The sequence below is a fragment of the Carcharodon carcharias genome, chromosome 14, assembly GCF_017639515.1.
Source record: "Carcharodon carcharias isolate sCarCar2 chromosome 14, sCarCar2.pri, whole genome shotgun sequence".
Lineage (NCBI taxonomy): Eukaryota > Metazoa > Chordata > Chondrichthyes > Lamniformes > Lamnidae > Carcharodon > Carcharodon carcharias.
The window spans coordinates 38,629,236-38,643,574 of record NC_054480.1 but is presented as its reverse complement, the minus strand read 5'-3'; the positions used below and the strand labels follow the sequence as shown (position 1 = coordinate 38,643,574).

At 40.5% G+C, this 14,339-nt stretch overlaps 1 protein-coding gene across 3 annotated transcripts in view; it reads left to right on the top strand.

Moving 5' to 3' along the window:
• The window catches only part of znf512b (zinc finger protein 512B), a 161,485-nt gene that overhangs the window by 77,051 nt on the left and 70,095 nt on the right, over nt 1-14,339 (top strand). For all 3 annotated transcript variants that reach the window (XM_041204067.1, XM_041204068.1, XM_041204066.1), the window contains exons 3-4: nt 3,847-3,926; nt 13,736-13,864. In XM_041204067.1, the coding sequence (XP_041060001.1) occupies nt 3,847-3,926; nt 13,736-13,864 (209 nt within the window). The remainder of the gene's footprint in view (nt 1-3,846; nt 3,927-13,735; nt 13,865-14,339) is intronic.

The window sequence follows — 14,339 nt, the reverse complement described above, 5'->3', positions numbered from 1 at the left end:
CTGGGTGGATTCTCATGGACTTGGCTTTGCTGTGAAGCAGCTCACTGAAGTTGGAAAGCCACCACTGAGGGTCTGCTCACAACGGATGATGGTCGAGGGAGTGGAGAGGGAGGTCCAGCTGTGTTTGGGAGAGAAAGATGTACCGGGGTAGGAGAGAGGAAGATCTAGGATCGACTGGGAAAGGAAGAGGTGGTGAGAGAGAGAGGTTGGGAGGCAGGGAATGAAGCTGTCAAGATGTGGTAAGTTTGGGAGGGGGAATGAAGGTGTCAGGATGGGGTGAAGTTGAGAGGGGGGGAATGAAGGTATCAGGGTGTAGGATGGGAGGGGGAAGGGAGTATGGAGAGATGAGGGAGTAACGGCAACTGGGGAGATAGGTGTAAGGGGTGTGGAGTGTGTAAGGTAAGGAGTTTGGAGGCAGGACAGGAAGGGGTTCCAAGGGGGGACCTCTGAGATTCCTGACTGGATGACCCAGAGGTGTCCAGATGCTGTTCCGCCTCCCTTCGGGTGCCTGGGGGCCCCAGCCTGACTGCTTGACAGGAAGGAGCATCTGGGGGGATGTCTCACGTTGCCTCTGCAGGAACTCACCCATAGCTCCCGTGATGGAGTGCAGGTCTGGGACACATCTCTGTGTTCTGCTGGACTAGGGTCTCCATGGTGTCCACCATCCTCTGTATGGAGACCTCCATACATGCATTTGTAGGCACCACTTCATCAGAGAGCTGGTGGATGCACTCCTCTGACTCGCGTGCCAGTGCTGAGGGCTTCCAACAGCTCTGCGTGATGTTCACCCACCTTCCACTGACTCTCAAGGATGAGTTGGGAGGCCAAATCCAGAAACTTTTCATCTGACTCGGACCTGACAGATGACTCTTCCCCAGCAGTCCTCTGAGAGCCGGGAAGCTTGGTTGAACCTGCCTCCTCCAGCTGCGGACAGGTACCCTTGCGGTGACTACGAGATTGTGAACCCAAGCCTGGTCTAGATCTAGGTCCCATCAAGGTGTATCTCTGTGCTGGTGAAGGGTGTGGATAAGCACTGTGATGGGTCTTCCAGACTGCTTACTTCCAGCTCTTCAATGGAGGAGGTGTCATCTTGGCTGCAGGTGAGGACCTGGATGGAGCTGAGGGACTGGCTGGCTGAAGGTGTCGGTTGCTTGGCAGAGCTCCCTATGAACCGAAGTAGAGATAAATAGTGCATGGCAGCAGAATCAAAAGCAGGAGAGAGACAGCACATGCATTTGCGTTGAGAGAGGATGATGTGCAGGATCCTTCCAAGGGTGTTCACTACTGACCTCACGGTCACCACAGGCACGGTCGTGTCCTCACCAGTCAGTGCGATGGCACACTCCTCAAAGTGAGTGAAGGGCCTAATGTGTGCTACTCCACTACTCTGCTTTTGTGAGCAGGCTTCTACTGCATGAGAACAGATGGAGAGAGTGTGAGCAGGACACATGGCACTGCATTGAATGTTTGTGTGGTGAGTGGAGACATGGACAGGATGAGGACGCGAGCTCGAGAGGGTATGAGCCTGATAGAGATGTCAGGGTTCGTGGTGTTGTCCCTTGAGGTGTGAGATCCCTGTGGATGTGTTTGTGAGTTTGTGAGTGTGTGAGTTGAGAGTGATGAGAAGACTGAGTTACCTCCATGGAACCGATGAGACCATTCATCCTGTAGCGGCACTGGGTGGCTGTCCTCTTTAGCAGGGCATTGGCGCTGACCACTGCTGCCACTGCCTCCCATGCCAGATTGGTGATGCAGCTGCCCAGAGTGGGTGTAGAAGACATTATGGCAGGCCTCCACAGCATTCAAAAGGTGCTCGAGGGACACGTCACTTAAGTGGGGGGTTGCTGTCTTTTTGCCTTTCGGGGCCATCCTGTCTTCCGTGAGGCAGTCCTGGGCTGGAGGCACTGAAAGGTGTGCATGTGGCTGGACTTTAAATGTGGCGCTCCATGTGATGAAGTGGCGAGAGCCCACCCACCATGGAAACAGCATGTTTCCCAGGAATGCATAAATAATGAGGCGGGTTTGGGATGACACGGCGTGAAAAGCTGCCATTGCAATAGTACCCGCCCACTACTGCATTAGGGCAGTATTGTCTCAGATTTGCACTGTGTTTTCATGCTCTTTTTGTGATTTCTTAAATTTTGAAACCTTTTCTGACTTCATATGTTTATTGGATTGAGCATTACTAGTCAACTTACAGCATTATAGATCTGAGTGGTGAAGAACAGTGGCTGAAACATTGGTTGGCTCATTTTAGATAAGAACCAATTTGTTAGACATGGATTATAATGAATTTTAATGGATAACTTCCCTTGTTACATATAACAAGTGTGATAGGATGAGACAGATATTGAGTGAACCCATGTATAAAATTGGAAAATACACTGAGAAATCTCAATTTGAACTTTGGACATTGATTCAAATTCCAATGTGAGGCTCAAGTCTCCTGAGGCTCTATGATATGATTGAATTGATATCACTCTGCATTTCTTTTATCAGAAATAAAAGTAAAGGACCTTTTGTGGCTTGGGTTAAATGCATTTTTGGGACAGAGAGGGTGTGAGTTCTGCATCTGTGTTGTGCCTTATTGGGAGTAACAAAGTGAGATTAATTTTCACTTTAGGCATGGGTGGAAAACTGCTGGTTATGGATCAGTCAGTTGGGAAAAATTTGGGCAAGGGGTACAACAAGTATAATCTGTAACTTCCAGTTTTCCACCCAGAGCCAAGATGAAAATTACCCCCCGAGTGTCAAATGTGGAGCACTGCTCAGTTTCAGTGGTGTGCTTATACATATCTATTATGTACTAGAAGCTGTAACTTTAACATTATGTGGCCCACTAAATTGAGTGCAATTCCACCCAACATTACATGGTTAGTTACGTGTGGTCTCCCTCTATGGCCAGACACTTAAAATTGCAACTTTTAGACAGAGATTGTTTACGAATGGTATGGTGCTACTAGACTATTCAAATTTGAGAGTTATATCCTTTGCACTTGGATCCATGTTCACTAACAATATGTTTCAAAAATCCCAGTTGAGTTGCCAGTTTGTTTTAACTTGCAACTGGTGCATCCTGAATATAAATATTTACACTTTAAAAATCACTACCTTATGCTAAATAATTTGATTGATCCAAAAAAAACTGTTTCTCTGCCCTAACATTCTAAGATGCTAAATGTCAGCAAACTGTTCTATCATAAAGGGTGATCTTGTTTCCATCCAATATATACACATATGCACTTTCTCGCATGAGTCACTAGACAGTAATCATAAACAGCTGTGGTTATTTTCTCCTCTTTCACCTAAATGCTGCATTAAGGTCAGTTGTACCATTCATCCAACTGCCCATCTCAGCTGAGATCAATGAACGCAGCACAGGCCACAATCAGAGCTGGAATCTTCTTGCTTTGTGTGGGCGTGTTCCACACAGGGAAGTGCATTCACCAATTGAATTATTATTTTATTGTTATGGGAAGTTTCAGAAAGTAGTTGTAAGGAGCAATTATATAAAAGTTTTAAAATTCTCACTTATTCTATTAGTGTGGCATACAGTTCTTTAATTATCACAAACTGCTCTCTTTGTAGGCCTGGCCTTTTTAATGTATATTTCAGTACTGTAGAAAACATAGAACTATCCTGTCACATTTTCATTCTAATTGAGTCAAAAAATGAACAGAAGTCTTAAGGTCCAATAATCTGAAAGGGTCAGTGGCTTAATCACTGAATCAGCAAACTGAGTCTGCCAGTAAATGTCTCCAGGGATGCCAATAAATGTTTGTTGTGCAATGTTTGAGGTTGATGAAAGTAACTGTTGTCTGAACATTGTTTTTTTTTATTGTCTAGGACGTGCTGAAAGTGATAAAATAGAAAGCAGACAAAAAGGAAAACATGAATCAGAGGACCAAGAACTTAAGGAAATCCCAGTAGGTAGTTTGAGCTACACTTGTATTGTAAACCTAAACATACACATAAATACTTTGCTCTTTGAGATTGTTATACTATCAATTTATTGTAGATATTGATAGAAATACATTAAATTGTATTAATAATGATAATTACATTTGTGTAAGCATTACATCATTCTTAACTTTACATGTTTTTGCTAAATAATAATTTAAGGATATAGCTTTCACTCAGTCAAGATTATGTATGAACATTGAACAAGTTTGCACTGCATCCCTGTGTGTGCTATTTTAACGCAGGTAGTAACTTAGTTAAAATAAATGGGCATTTAAAATAAATGGGTTAACACTTGCATAAAAGTACTACTGGCAAGTATCTCACAAGGGCATACCAAAATGTTTGCACTTAAATTTTGCCTATCATATGTTCTACCTCTTAGTCTAGTAAGATTGAGCTTTTAAACCTAGAACACAAATATGTAGGGTTGTAAGTTTTAAAGGGACACTTCAGATGAATTCACAGTCCAGCTGTGAATTGTGTTACAAGATACCATCCACTTTGTTGTTTTATCCCTATACATGATAGAACTATTACCACATCTTTCATCTATTAACTCTTTGAATTTAGTTATATTTGGAATGAAAGAGAAGAATAATTAGAAAGTATGATTTCCCTCAAGCATTTGACTAATAATTTCCAGAACGCCATTTAACTAATAATTTCTAAACAAAACATAAAATATAATTATCAAAACTGACCAGAAAGTGAAATGGCATATATCTAATAATAAAGCACCAAATTATTAGGCAACACTCAGACATATGGTGCTGTTCAATAATTTATACAAGCAGACAAAAGATTTGCATGTCTGGTAAATAATAATAGTTGCCAAGTAAATCTGAATTTGGATATTAATATCCATTTATTGTAATCCTTTCTGAAGATCAAGTCAAGATTTTTTTAAACTACAATCCTTAACTGACTTTTTAAGGATTGGTGTCTCTGACCAGAGCCCAACAGAACCAATTGAGATAAATCAGAGCGAATATGGTAATTTAAATAGATTTGGAATATAAAATAGCTTTTCAGAGCTGATCCCAGTTTTTTTCACTTGTTTTTCAGATAATGCAATATTTGACAATACACAATTTAACACAATGTTCACAACTTACACACAAATACAAATGTTGCTCAACAAAAATAATGTTTAAGTTGAAGCCAATTGAATTGAATGTCAGATTAGTGAAATGTTCATATAATGGAACCTCTAATACTCACTTCAGTAGAGGACAGCCTCTATGGTTAATAGACATTTATAGATAATCAAGAGTCCCCAAAATGTGCTATTAAACAAACAGCAGAATAATTCTCTGGATGTGAGAATAAAGATTAGTACAATACAAGTAACAAAAAATTATATAGTATTCAAAGACAGGAGGACAATGCTGATAGATAAGTGGGTTGATGGATAATAGGAGCATGGAAACTGGATATTCTTTTGAGCTCCAAACTCCTAATCATGGAGTTTTACACAAGTAAATAATATAAGTTCTATTGGAAAATACATTTAATCTCAGCACATGTTTTTCATTTTCAAGTGATTCAGTAGAATATTATTCACCTCTGAGGATGTGATTTGGATATGTATAAGTGCTGAACAAAAGAACATAAGAAATAGGAGAAGTAGGCCATGCCTCGCCATTCAATAAGATCATGGCTGATCTGCCCCAGGCTTCGAATCCTCTTTCGTGCCAGCTCCTCTTAGCCCTCAATTCCCCGATATTTCAAAAATCTATCTGCCTCCTCTTTAAATACTTTCAGTGATCTAGCCTCCACAATTCTCTGGGTTAGAGAATTCCAGACATTCACTATCCTCTGAGAGAAGAAATTGCTTTGCATCTCAGTTTTAATTGAGTGTTCCCTTATTCTGTATCTACGATCCCTAGTTCGAGATCCACCCACTAGTGGAAACATCTTCTCAACGTCTACCCTGTCAAGCCCCCTCAGAATCTTGTATATTTCAATAAGATCACCCCTCATTCTTCTAAACTCTAATGAATAAAGGCCTAACATGTTTAGTCGCTCTTGATAGGTCAACCCCTTCATCCCAGGAATCAGCCTAATGAATCTCTTTTGAACTGCCTCCAATGCTCAGTATATCCTTTCTTAAATATGGGGACCAAAACTGTACACAGTACTCCAGGTGCGGCCTCACCAACACCCTGTACAGTTGTAACAAGACTTCCCTATTTTTAAACTCCAACCCCCTAGCAATACAGGCCAAAATTCCATTTGCCTTCTTAATTATTTGCTACACCTGCATGCTAACTTTTTGTGTTTCATGCACAAGAACACCCAGATCCCTCTGTGTTGCACTTTTTCTGGAGTCTCTCTCCATTTAAATAATAGTCTGCGTTTTGATTTTTCCTACCAAAGTGCATGACCTCATACTTTCCTACATTAAACTCCATCTGTCAAGTTTTTGCCCACTCACTCAACCTATCTATATCCCCTTGCAGATTCCTTATTTCCTCATCACAACATGCCCTCCCACCTAGTTTTGTATCGTCAGCAGATTTGGATACATTACACTGTCCCCTCCTCCAAGTAATTACTATAGATAGTAAAGAATTGAGGCCCTAGGACAGATCCTTGTGGCACTTCACCAGTTACGTCTTTCCAACCTGAAAAAGACCCATTAATCCTGACTCTCTGTCTTCTGTGTGTAAACCAATTCTCAATCCATGCTGATATATTACCCCCAATACTGTGAGCTCCTATCTTATGCAATAACCTTTTATGTGGCACCTTATTGAATGTGTTTATAGACATATTAAGATCCAGTTAGGGACCTTTAACAACTTGTTTAAAGTAGACAAAGTTTGAAACCCCAGTCACCCACTAAAAGAATAAAGCCACAGGATTCCACGGTTTTAAATAACAAAATAAACTTTACTATAGAAAGTCAGAAATGTAAAACAATCTACAATATCTATCTTAGACTCTAAAATTCAGAATTAACATGAAGTAAATACAAATTAACAAACAAACTGTGGTTGAACACACCAACGGCACATTAAATAACCAAGACAGATCACAGCAACCCACCAAGATGTCAGTGACCATTTTGAGTCACAAAATTCCAATAAAACTATATCTCCCTTCTGAAAGATTTCAACTTCTCACTTTCAAAGATCTAGCCTTTAAATTCCCTCAAAGATTGCCCTGATCTGAACTGTACAGGTCATTGGTTGGGCCACATCTAGGGTACTGTGTACAGTTTTGGAGCGGAATTTTATGGCCCCCTCGCAGTAGGGGTGGGGCCGGAAAATGCAGTGAGCCATTCAAAAGTCCATTGAGTTTGGTGAACCGAAAGATCCAGGTTATAAATATGTTAGCAGTTCAAAGAAGGTTCGTTCAACTGATACCTGGGTTACGGGGGTGTTATCTTATGAGAAAAGTTGAACAGGCTAGGCCTGTATCCATTGAAGTTTAGAAGAAGGAATGTTGAAATATAAAAGATCCTTAGGGGACTTGACAGGGTGGATGCTGAAAGAATGTATCTCTTTGTGGGAGAGTCTAGAACCAGGGTACACAGTTTAAAAATAAGGGGCCTCCCATTTAAGATGGAGATGAGAAGAAAATTTTTTTCTGTGAGGACCGTGAGTCTTTGGAATTCTTTTCCCCAGAGGGTGGTGGAGTCAGGGTCAATTAATATTTTTAAGGCAGGGATCGACAGATTCTTGACTATTGAGGGAGTCAAAGGTTATCAGGAGTAGACAGAATGTGCAGTTGAGGCCACAATCAGATTAGCTATGATCTTACTGAATGGCATAGCAGGATTGAGTGGCCAAATGCCTACTCATGCTCCTAATTCCTGCTTGTATGCCTCAATGACTGCTCACTTCTTGAGGGTTCAGTCTCTTCACCTGAGACTACATTCCACAGGATTCACAAAGCTGCATTCCTGCCTCTAATAACCAGCACAACTCCAGCTCTTACACAAACCACTAGCTTTACTATGCTGGCACTGCCCCTGGGTTTCTCAGAACTCCACTCTTATGGCTGCACCAAGCTAAAAATGGCTTGCAGGGCTTCCTGAGCTTTGACTGCCTTCAGCATGGCACCAGTGACCTTCCACCTACTTCTCAGCTGCCCAGGACTTCTCTGAGGCCTAACTGCCTGGAGCCTTCTAATAGCAGCTTTTTGGTGTCCTCTTCCCCTGCTGCAGAACACCCACTCTCCCAGAAAGCACACCAATATTGAAATCAGGGAACCTTCTTAAGCTCCACCCATCTCCATGATGATGCAGCCTTTAGAATGCTTCTAAACTAATTTACCTTTACGTCCCAAAACAAAACATCTCTCTATACTGCACTTCTTTGCAAGCAGTGTAGACACCACATCTCCAGTTCTCTAGCTGTTTTATGGTTCTTATCTTTCTAAATGTTAACTCCTTAAGTCCCAACCTTTTAAGCATAATAGACTCCAGTCTGCTTTAGTTGCATTTATCCCATTTTCTACAGTTAAACTTTAACCTTCCCAGAACTAAAAATTACATCTAAAATATTAGCATGAACCATGAAGTGGATATTCGTCACAAAAGACAATGTGAATAAGTTTAGAAATTCTCCAGCAAGGTGTTTAATTTTGAGAGACATTGAGAGTTCTCAGAAAACTAAACTCAAACAAAAAGACGTCTGAAAATTTAGTAGCTTCACAATTCTATGCAGCAGGTTGTTATATTCCAGAATGCCAGTTGGCTAAGGATAATCCTTGCACACTTTGATAAGCATTTATTTAGACAGTTACAAGTTACAAACAAGCACCTCCTAGCTTCAACTATTACAGTTGCAGTCCCATTTGTAACTCTTTGAGTACAAACACATTTCCATCTGTTCCTATTCAGATGAAGTTACATTGTTTCATAGTTTGCCATTGTAGGATTTGAACTCTTGATTTTGGGGTTATAAACCCAGTACCATAACCACTTGGCTATTTAGGCCAAGCTTACAACCCTAGCTTGTAACTCTTTCGAGTACAAACACGTTTCCATCTATTTCAGATGAAGTTACATTGTTTCATAGTTTGCCATTGTGAGATTTGAACTCTTGATCTTGGGGTTACAAGCCCAGTACCATAACCACTTGGGCAGCAGTTAATGCTTGCAATTAAACACACTTAATATACAATCAACATACATTGTGCTAGTTTTACTCCATTGAATTTGGGTCTGGGGATTGTCTGCAGATGCTCTGCAGAAATGAATGTGCCTTAATTTATTGGTTGACTTACTTAAAAATTAATGGCAGTAACTCCAGTCCAAATCTGGTGTACAGCAGGAGTAATGTGCTGGGGTGTTTGGAAATTAAAGTGCAAAATTTAAGTAGGAAAGTGAAGCATTGAGTTCATTGTTAGGCAGCTGCATTGGAGGCCTACCCTGGACAGGATTTTCCAGCCCCGCCAAAGTCAACGAACTTTTGGCTGCGCCACTGAATCTCCTGCGGTGGGTCCCACCACGACAGGGCCGGAAAATTCTGGCCTATGTGTTTTTCAAGAATGTCTTCCCCTCGAGTATTTGGCACAGGCAGTATATGAAGGAATTAGGGCATTGAAAGACTCTAAATGCTCCTTGAACAGACCTTCTCCAAAGAGAACAGTCCCAACTTCTCCAATCTATCAATATAACTGAAGTTCCTCATCCTGGGAACCATTCTCATGAAGCTTATCTGCATGCCCTCATCTCCTTACATCCTTCCTATGCAGGGTGCCCAGAACTGGATGCAATACTTCATTTGAGGTTGACCCAGTGTTTTATACAGGTTTAACATACCTTCCTTGCTTTTATACTCTATACCCCTATTGATAAAGCCCAGGTTGCTTTTTTAACTGCTTTCTCAACCTGTCCTGCCACCTTTAATGATTTATGCACATATACACCCAAGTCCCTCTGCCCCTGCAGCTCCTTTAGAATTTTACCCTTTATTTTATATTGTCTTTCTGCATTCTTCCTACCAAAATGAATCACTTCATAATTTTTTGCATTAACTTTGCCACTTGCCCACCCATTCCACCAACCTATCAATTTCCTTTTGAAGTTCTACAATATCCTCCTCATTAATTCACAATACTTCCAAGTTTTGTATCATCTGCAAATTTTGAAATTGTGCCGTGAACACCAAGGCCTAGGTGATTAATATGTATCAGGAAAAGAGTAGGGGTCCTGCCTCTATTCCCTGGAGAACTCCACTATAAACCTTACTCAAGTCTGAGAAACAACTGTTCACCACTATGATAAAAACAAAAAAACTGCGGATGTTGGAAATCCAAAACAAAAACAAAAACAGAATTACCTGGAAAAACTCAGCAGGTCTGGCAGCATCGGCGGAGAAGAAAAGGGTTGACGTTTCGAGTCCTCATGACCATTCGACAGAACTTGAGTTCGAGTCCAAGAAAGAGTTTTTTTTCCAATAAATTATATAGATTTTCCTTTTCCCACCTATTTCCATTATAAAAAGAAAAAAAATATTTATTTATTTTTTTTTTTACATCTTTTATGCTCTCCCCACCCCCACTAGAGCTATACCTTGAGTGCCCTACCATCCATTCTTAATTAGCACATTCATTTAGATAATATCACCAACTTTAACTTGAACACCTATGTGTTCTTTTGTATTATTGTTATTGACATCTTTTGATGATCTGCTTCTATCACTGCTTGTTTGTCCCTACAACCACACCCCCACTCCACCTCTCTCTCTCTCTCTCTCTCCGCCCCCCCACACACACACCTTAAACCAGCTTATATTTCAACTCTTTCTTGGACTCGAGCTCAAGTTCTGTCGAAGGGTCATGAGGACTCGAAACGTCAACTCTTTTCTTCTCCGCTGATGCTGCCAGACCTGCTGAGTTTTTCCAGGTAATTCTGTTTTTGTTTTTGAACTGTTCACCACTATTTGTTTGCTGTCACTCAACAAATTTTGTATCTATGTTGCTACTGTCCCTTTTATTCCATGAGCTCTAACTTTGCTCACAAGTCTGTCGTGTGGCATTTTATCAAATACCTTTTGAAAGTCCATGTACACCATGTCAACAGCAGTACCCTCATCAAAAAATTCAGATAAGTTAGTTAAACATGATTTTCCCTTAACAAATCCATGCTGGCTTTCCTTAGTTAATCCACATTGACTATTAATTTTGTCCCGAATTATCGTTTCTAAAAGTTACCCCACCGCTGAGGTTAAAGTGACTGGCCTATAGTTTCTGGTCTCAGCTTTACATCTTTTTTGAACAAGGGTGTAACATTTGCAATTCTCCACTCCTCTGCTATGACAATGTTAGAAATGTAGGTCCCTTTAAGAGTAAGCCAGGACAAGCTTCAAAGTGAATTGAGAGCAGGTGATGCTCATTGAATCTATACTTAAGAGCTTAAGGGGGTTTTTGCTTCTGGACAGGGAAAGGATCCAGAAGGGAAGAATAGAAACTGATATTTGTACTGAACTATAGTTTAACAAGAAAACAGTTGTGATTCACAGAATGTCTTTTGTTGCTTGATTTTGTAAATGGATATCCACCTATTAAACATGACATCACCCCTGAGTCTAAAGAAGGTTGGAAAATTATGGCTAGTACTTGTACAATTTCCACTCTCACTTCATACAGTATGCTTGGATGTATCTCATTTCCACCTTGAAGAGCTCAGGCAAGGCTAAATTCTAAGCAATAAATTCATCACACTACCAGAAAATCTTGAATTGATATGCAGAATTTTTGCATGTTCTCTGAATCTGTACATTCATGAAATGGGAACCATTTCTGTCGGGGAAGTTAAAGGAGCTCAAAAAGCAACCTGTGTCCCTTCCATTTCACCCGTGGACTTGAGAGAAAAGATTTGTGTAAAACTAGATACTGTTTTCTTGTTGCTGCAGAGCCAAAGATGATGAATTCACAGCTCTCCTGAAAAATGCATCAATTATCTGACAAATACATGCCTGTACTGTACCTTGACCGATAGTAGAGATCTCCTATGTTGCCTGAAATAAGCTTGGTGCAATGAAGATTGAGAGTGAGCTCATCTTCATAGCCACAGGAAAAAGCAGTGTTGGCAGATGGCTGTAACTGCAGGTCTCCTTGCAGTAGCTAGCAGACCTCCCCATTGCACTTTTGGTGAAGTGCACGCTACTAAGGAGGAGGGTATATCTGGTGCATCTTCCTTTAATATTTCCTCACTCTCCTTTCTTCTCTCCAGTTCCTGCTCCTTCTCTTCCTCTTCCATGATAATGGCATATAAAAGTATGCCCATGTGGAAGTCTGCTCATGACAAGCTGCATGGTGAAAGAGGGGATCAAAATCTCCTGGTGATCTTCCACGCCACAGAAAGTCAGAAGCAAATCCAACCCCCCAAAAAAACTTGAAAAAGTTGTTTCCAGTTGGAATAATCACAGCATAAACCTTCGGTTTAAATTCCTGGCTTCCTTCATTATTAGCTGATCCTGGCAATAGTGTCTGAATATTTTTCATTCTAATTCACCCCTAATGCATTGTGAACATAAAATGTGAAATTTAAAGTTGCAATGTCACTGCTGTCATTATAATACATGATAATTAGGGGTATAGGAAGCATACAACTTGCCAATCGGATTGTGGCAAGAGCCAAATTGTGCTAAGAAATTCAGGGAGATTAATTTTGCTTTGGAAAACTGCTATAAATGGCTTATGTCACAACTTACTGTCTGTAAAAAGCACTTTCACTGATTAACATTACAGACATGCCAAAAAATACTATTGAATTTCAGGACCAATGCAATTAAACATAGAAACTAGGTGCAGGAGTTGGCCATTCGGCCCTTTGGACCTGCTGCACCATTTAATATGATCTTGGCTGATACTCTATCTCAACGCCATATTCCCGCTTTCTCCCCATACCCCTTGATGCCCCTAATATCCAAAAAATTATCAATGTTTTTCTTGAATACACTCAGTGACCCAGCCTCCACAGCCTTCTATGGTAGAGAATTCCACAGGTTGACCATCCTCTGAGTGAATCAGGGGAAATATCCTCCCTGCATCTAGTCTGTCCATCCCTGTTAGAATTTTATATGTTTCAGTCAGATCCCCTCTTATTCTTCTAAACTCCAGTGAATACGGGTCCAGTTGAACCAATCTCTCCTCATATGACAGTCCTGCCATCTCTGTTATCAGCTTAATGAACCTTAGCTGCATTCCCTCTGTGGCAAGTATATCCTTTCTTAGGTAGGGAGACCAAAACTGCATGCAATATGCCAGGTGTGGTCTCACCAAAGCCTTGTATAACTGCAGTAAGACATCCCTATTTCTGAACTCAAATCCTCTTGCAATGAACTCTTGATCTGTAACTCTTTCGAGTACAAACCCATTTCCATCTGTTTCAGATGAAGTTACATTGTTTCATAGTTTGCCATTGTGAGATTTGAACTCTTGATCTTAGAGTTACAAACCCAGTACCATAACCACTTGGCTATTTAAGCCAAGCTTCCTCTTGCAATGAAGGCCAACATATCATTTGCCTTCCTAATTGCTTGCTGCACCTGCTTTTTTAATTGACTAGTGTACAAGCACAGCCAGATCCCTATGTACATCCACATTTCCCAATATATCATCATTTAAATGATACTGTTAAATTAAATCAAAGCTGCACAATGGGCATAGACTGTATTAAAAAAAAATAGTGTTTTGCCATTGTTCACCATATCTTTGTCAAGTTTCAAACAATTCCATTCAGAGAGACTCTTTTGCATCTGATTATTTCGCACAAAGCTTAAATTTACTAATAGAACATTTCTGCTTCTAGGCAGGTGTGATGGCGAAATGGAAGGAAGAGTTCAAGATACATTCTCGAGTTAAATGTCCTAGCTCTGGTTGCTGGCTGGAGTTTCCTAGTATTTATGGATTGAAGTGCCATTACCAGCGTTGTCAGAGCGTAAGAAATATTTTCTTGTGGTAGATCGTTTTTAAAAAATAAATTTACTCTTGTGTTTAAACAATAATGAGCCAGTAATGTGCTACCTTGAATTGGATGTAGGCTGGATTACAGAAGGAGAAGAACTAAGGATGAGGTAGGCCTAGTAACTTTTGAATCTTCACACTTGAGTGTAGATTTTACTGCTGCTGATATTAGCCGTCAAGTACTGAATGCCTTTATGTTACATTCCTTTCATTTATAGTTGGAGACTGCCATGAGCCAATTTCTTTTAAAATGGATTAAACTCCCATATAATACTAGACAGAATTGTCATATAATTACATTGGTTATGGTATGTCATCAACGTATTTTATTTTCATTCCCTTCTGCCTGTGCTCTGTCGATGCCAAAGTTCACCTGGTGCATATTTCTAGAGAATCTATGGTCAGGGAAAATAAGAAGGGCATTCTTGACTGGTTCCCCAGTATCATGG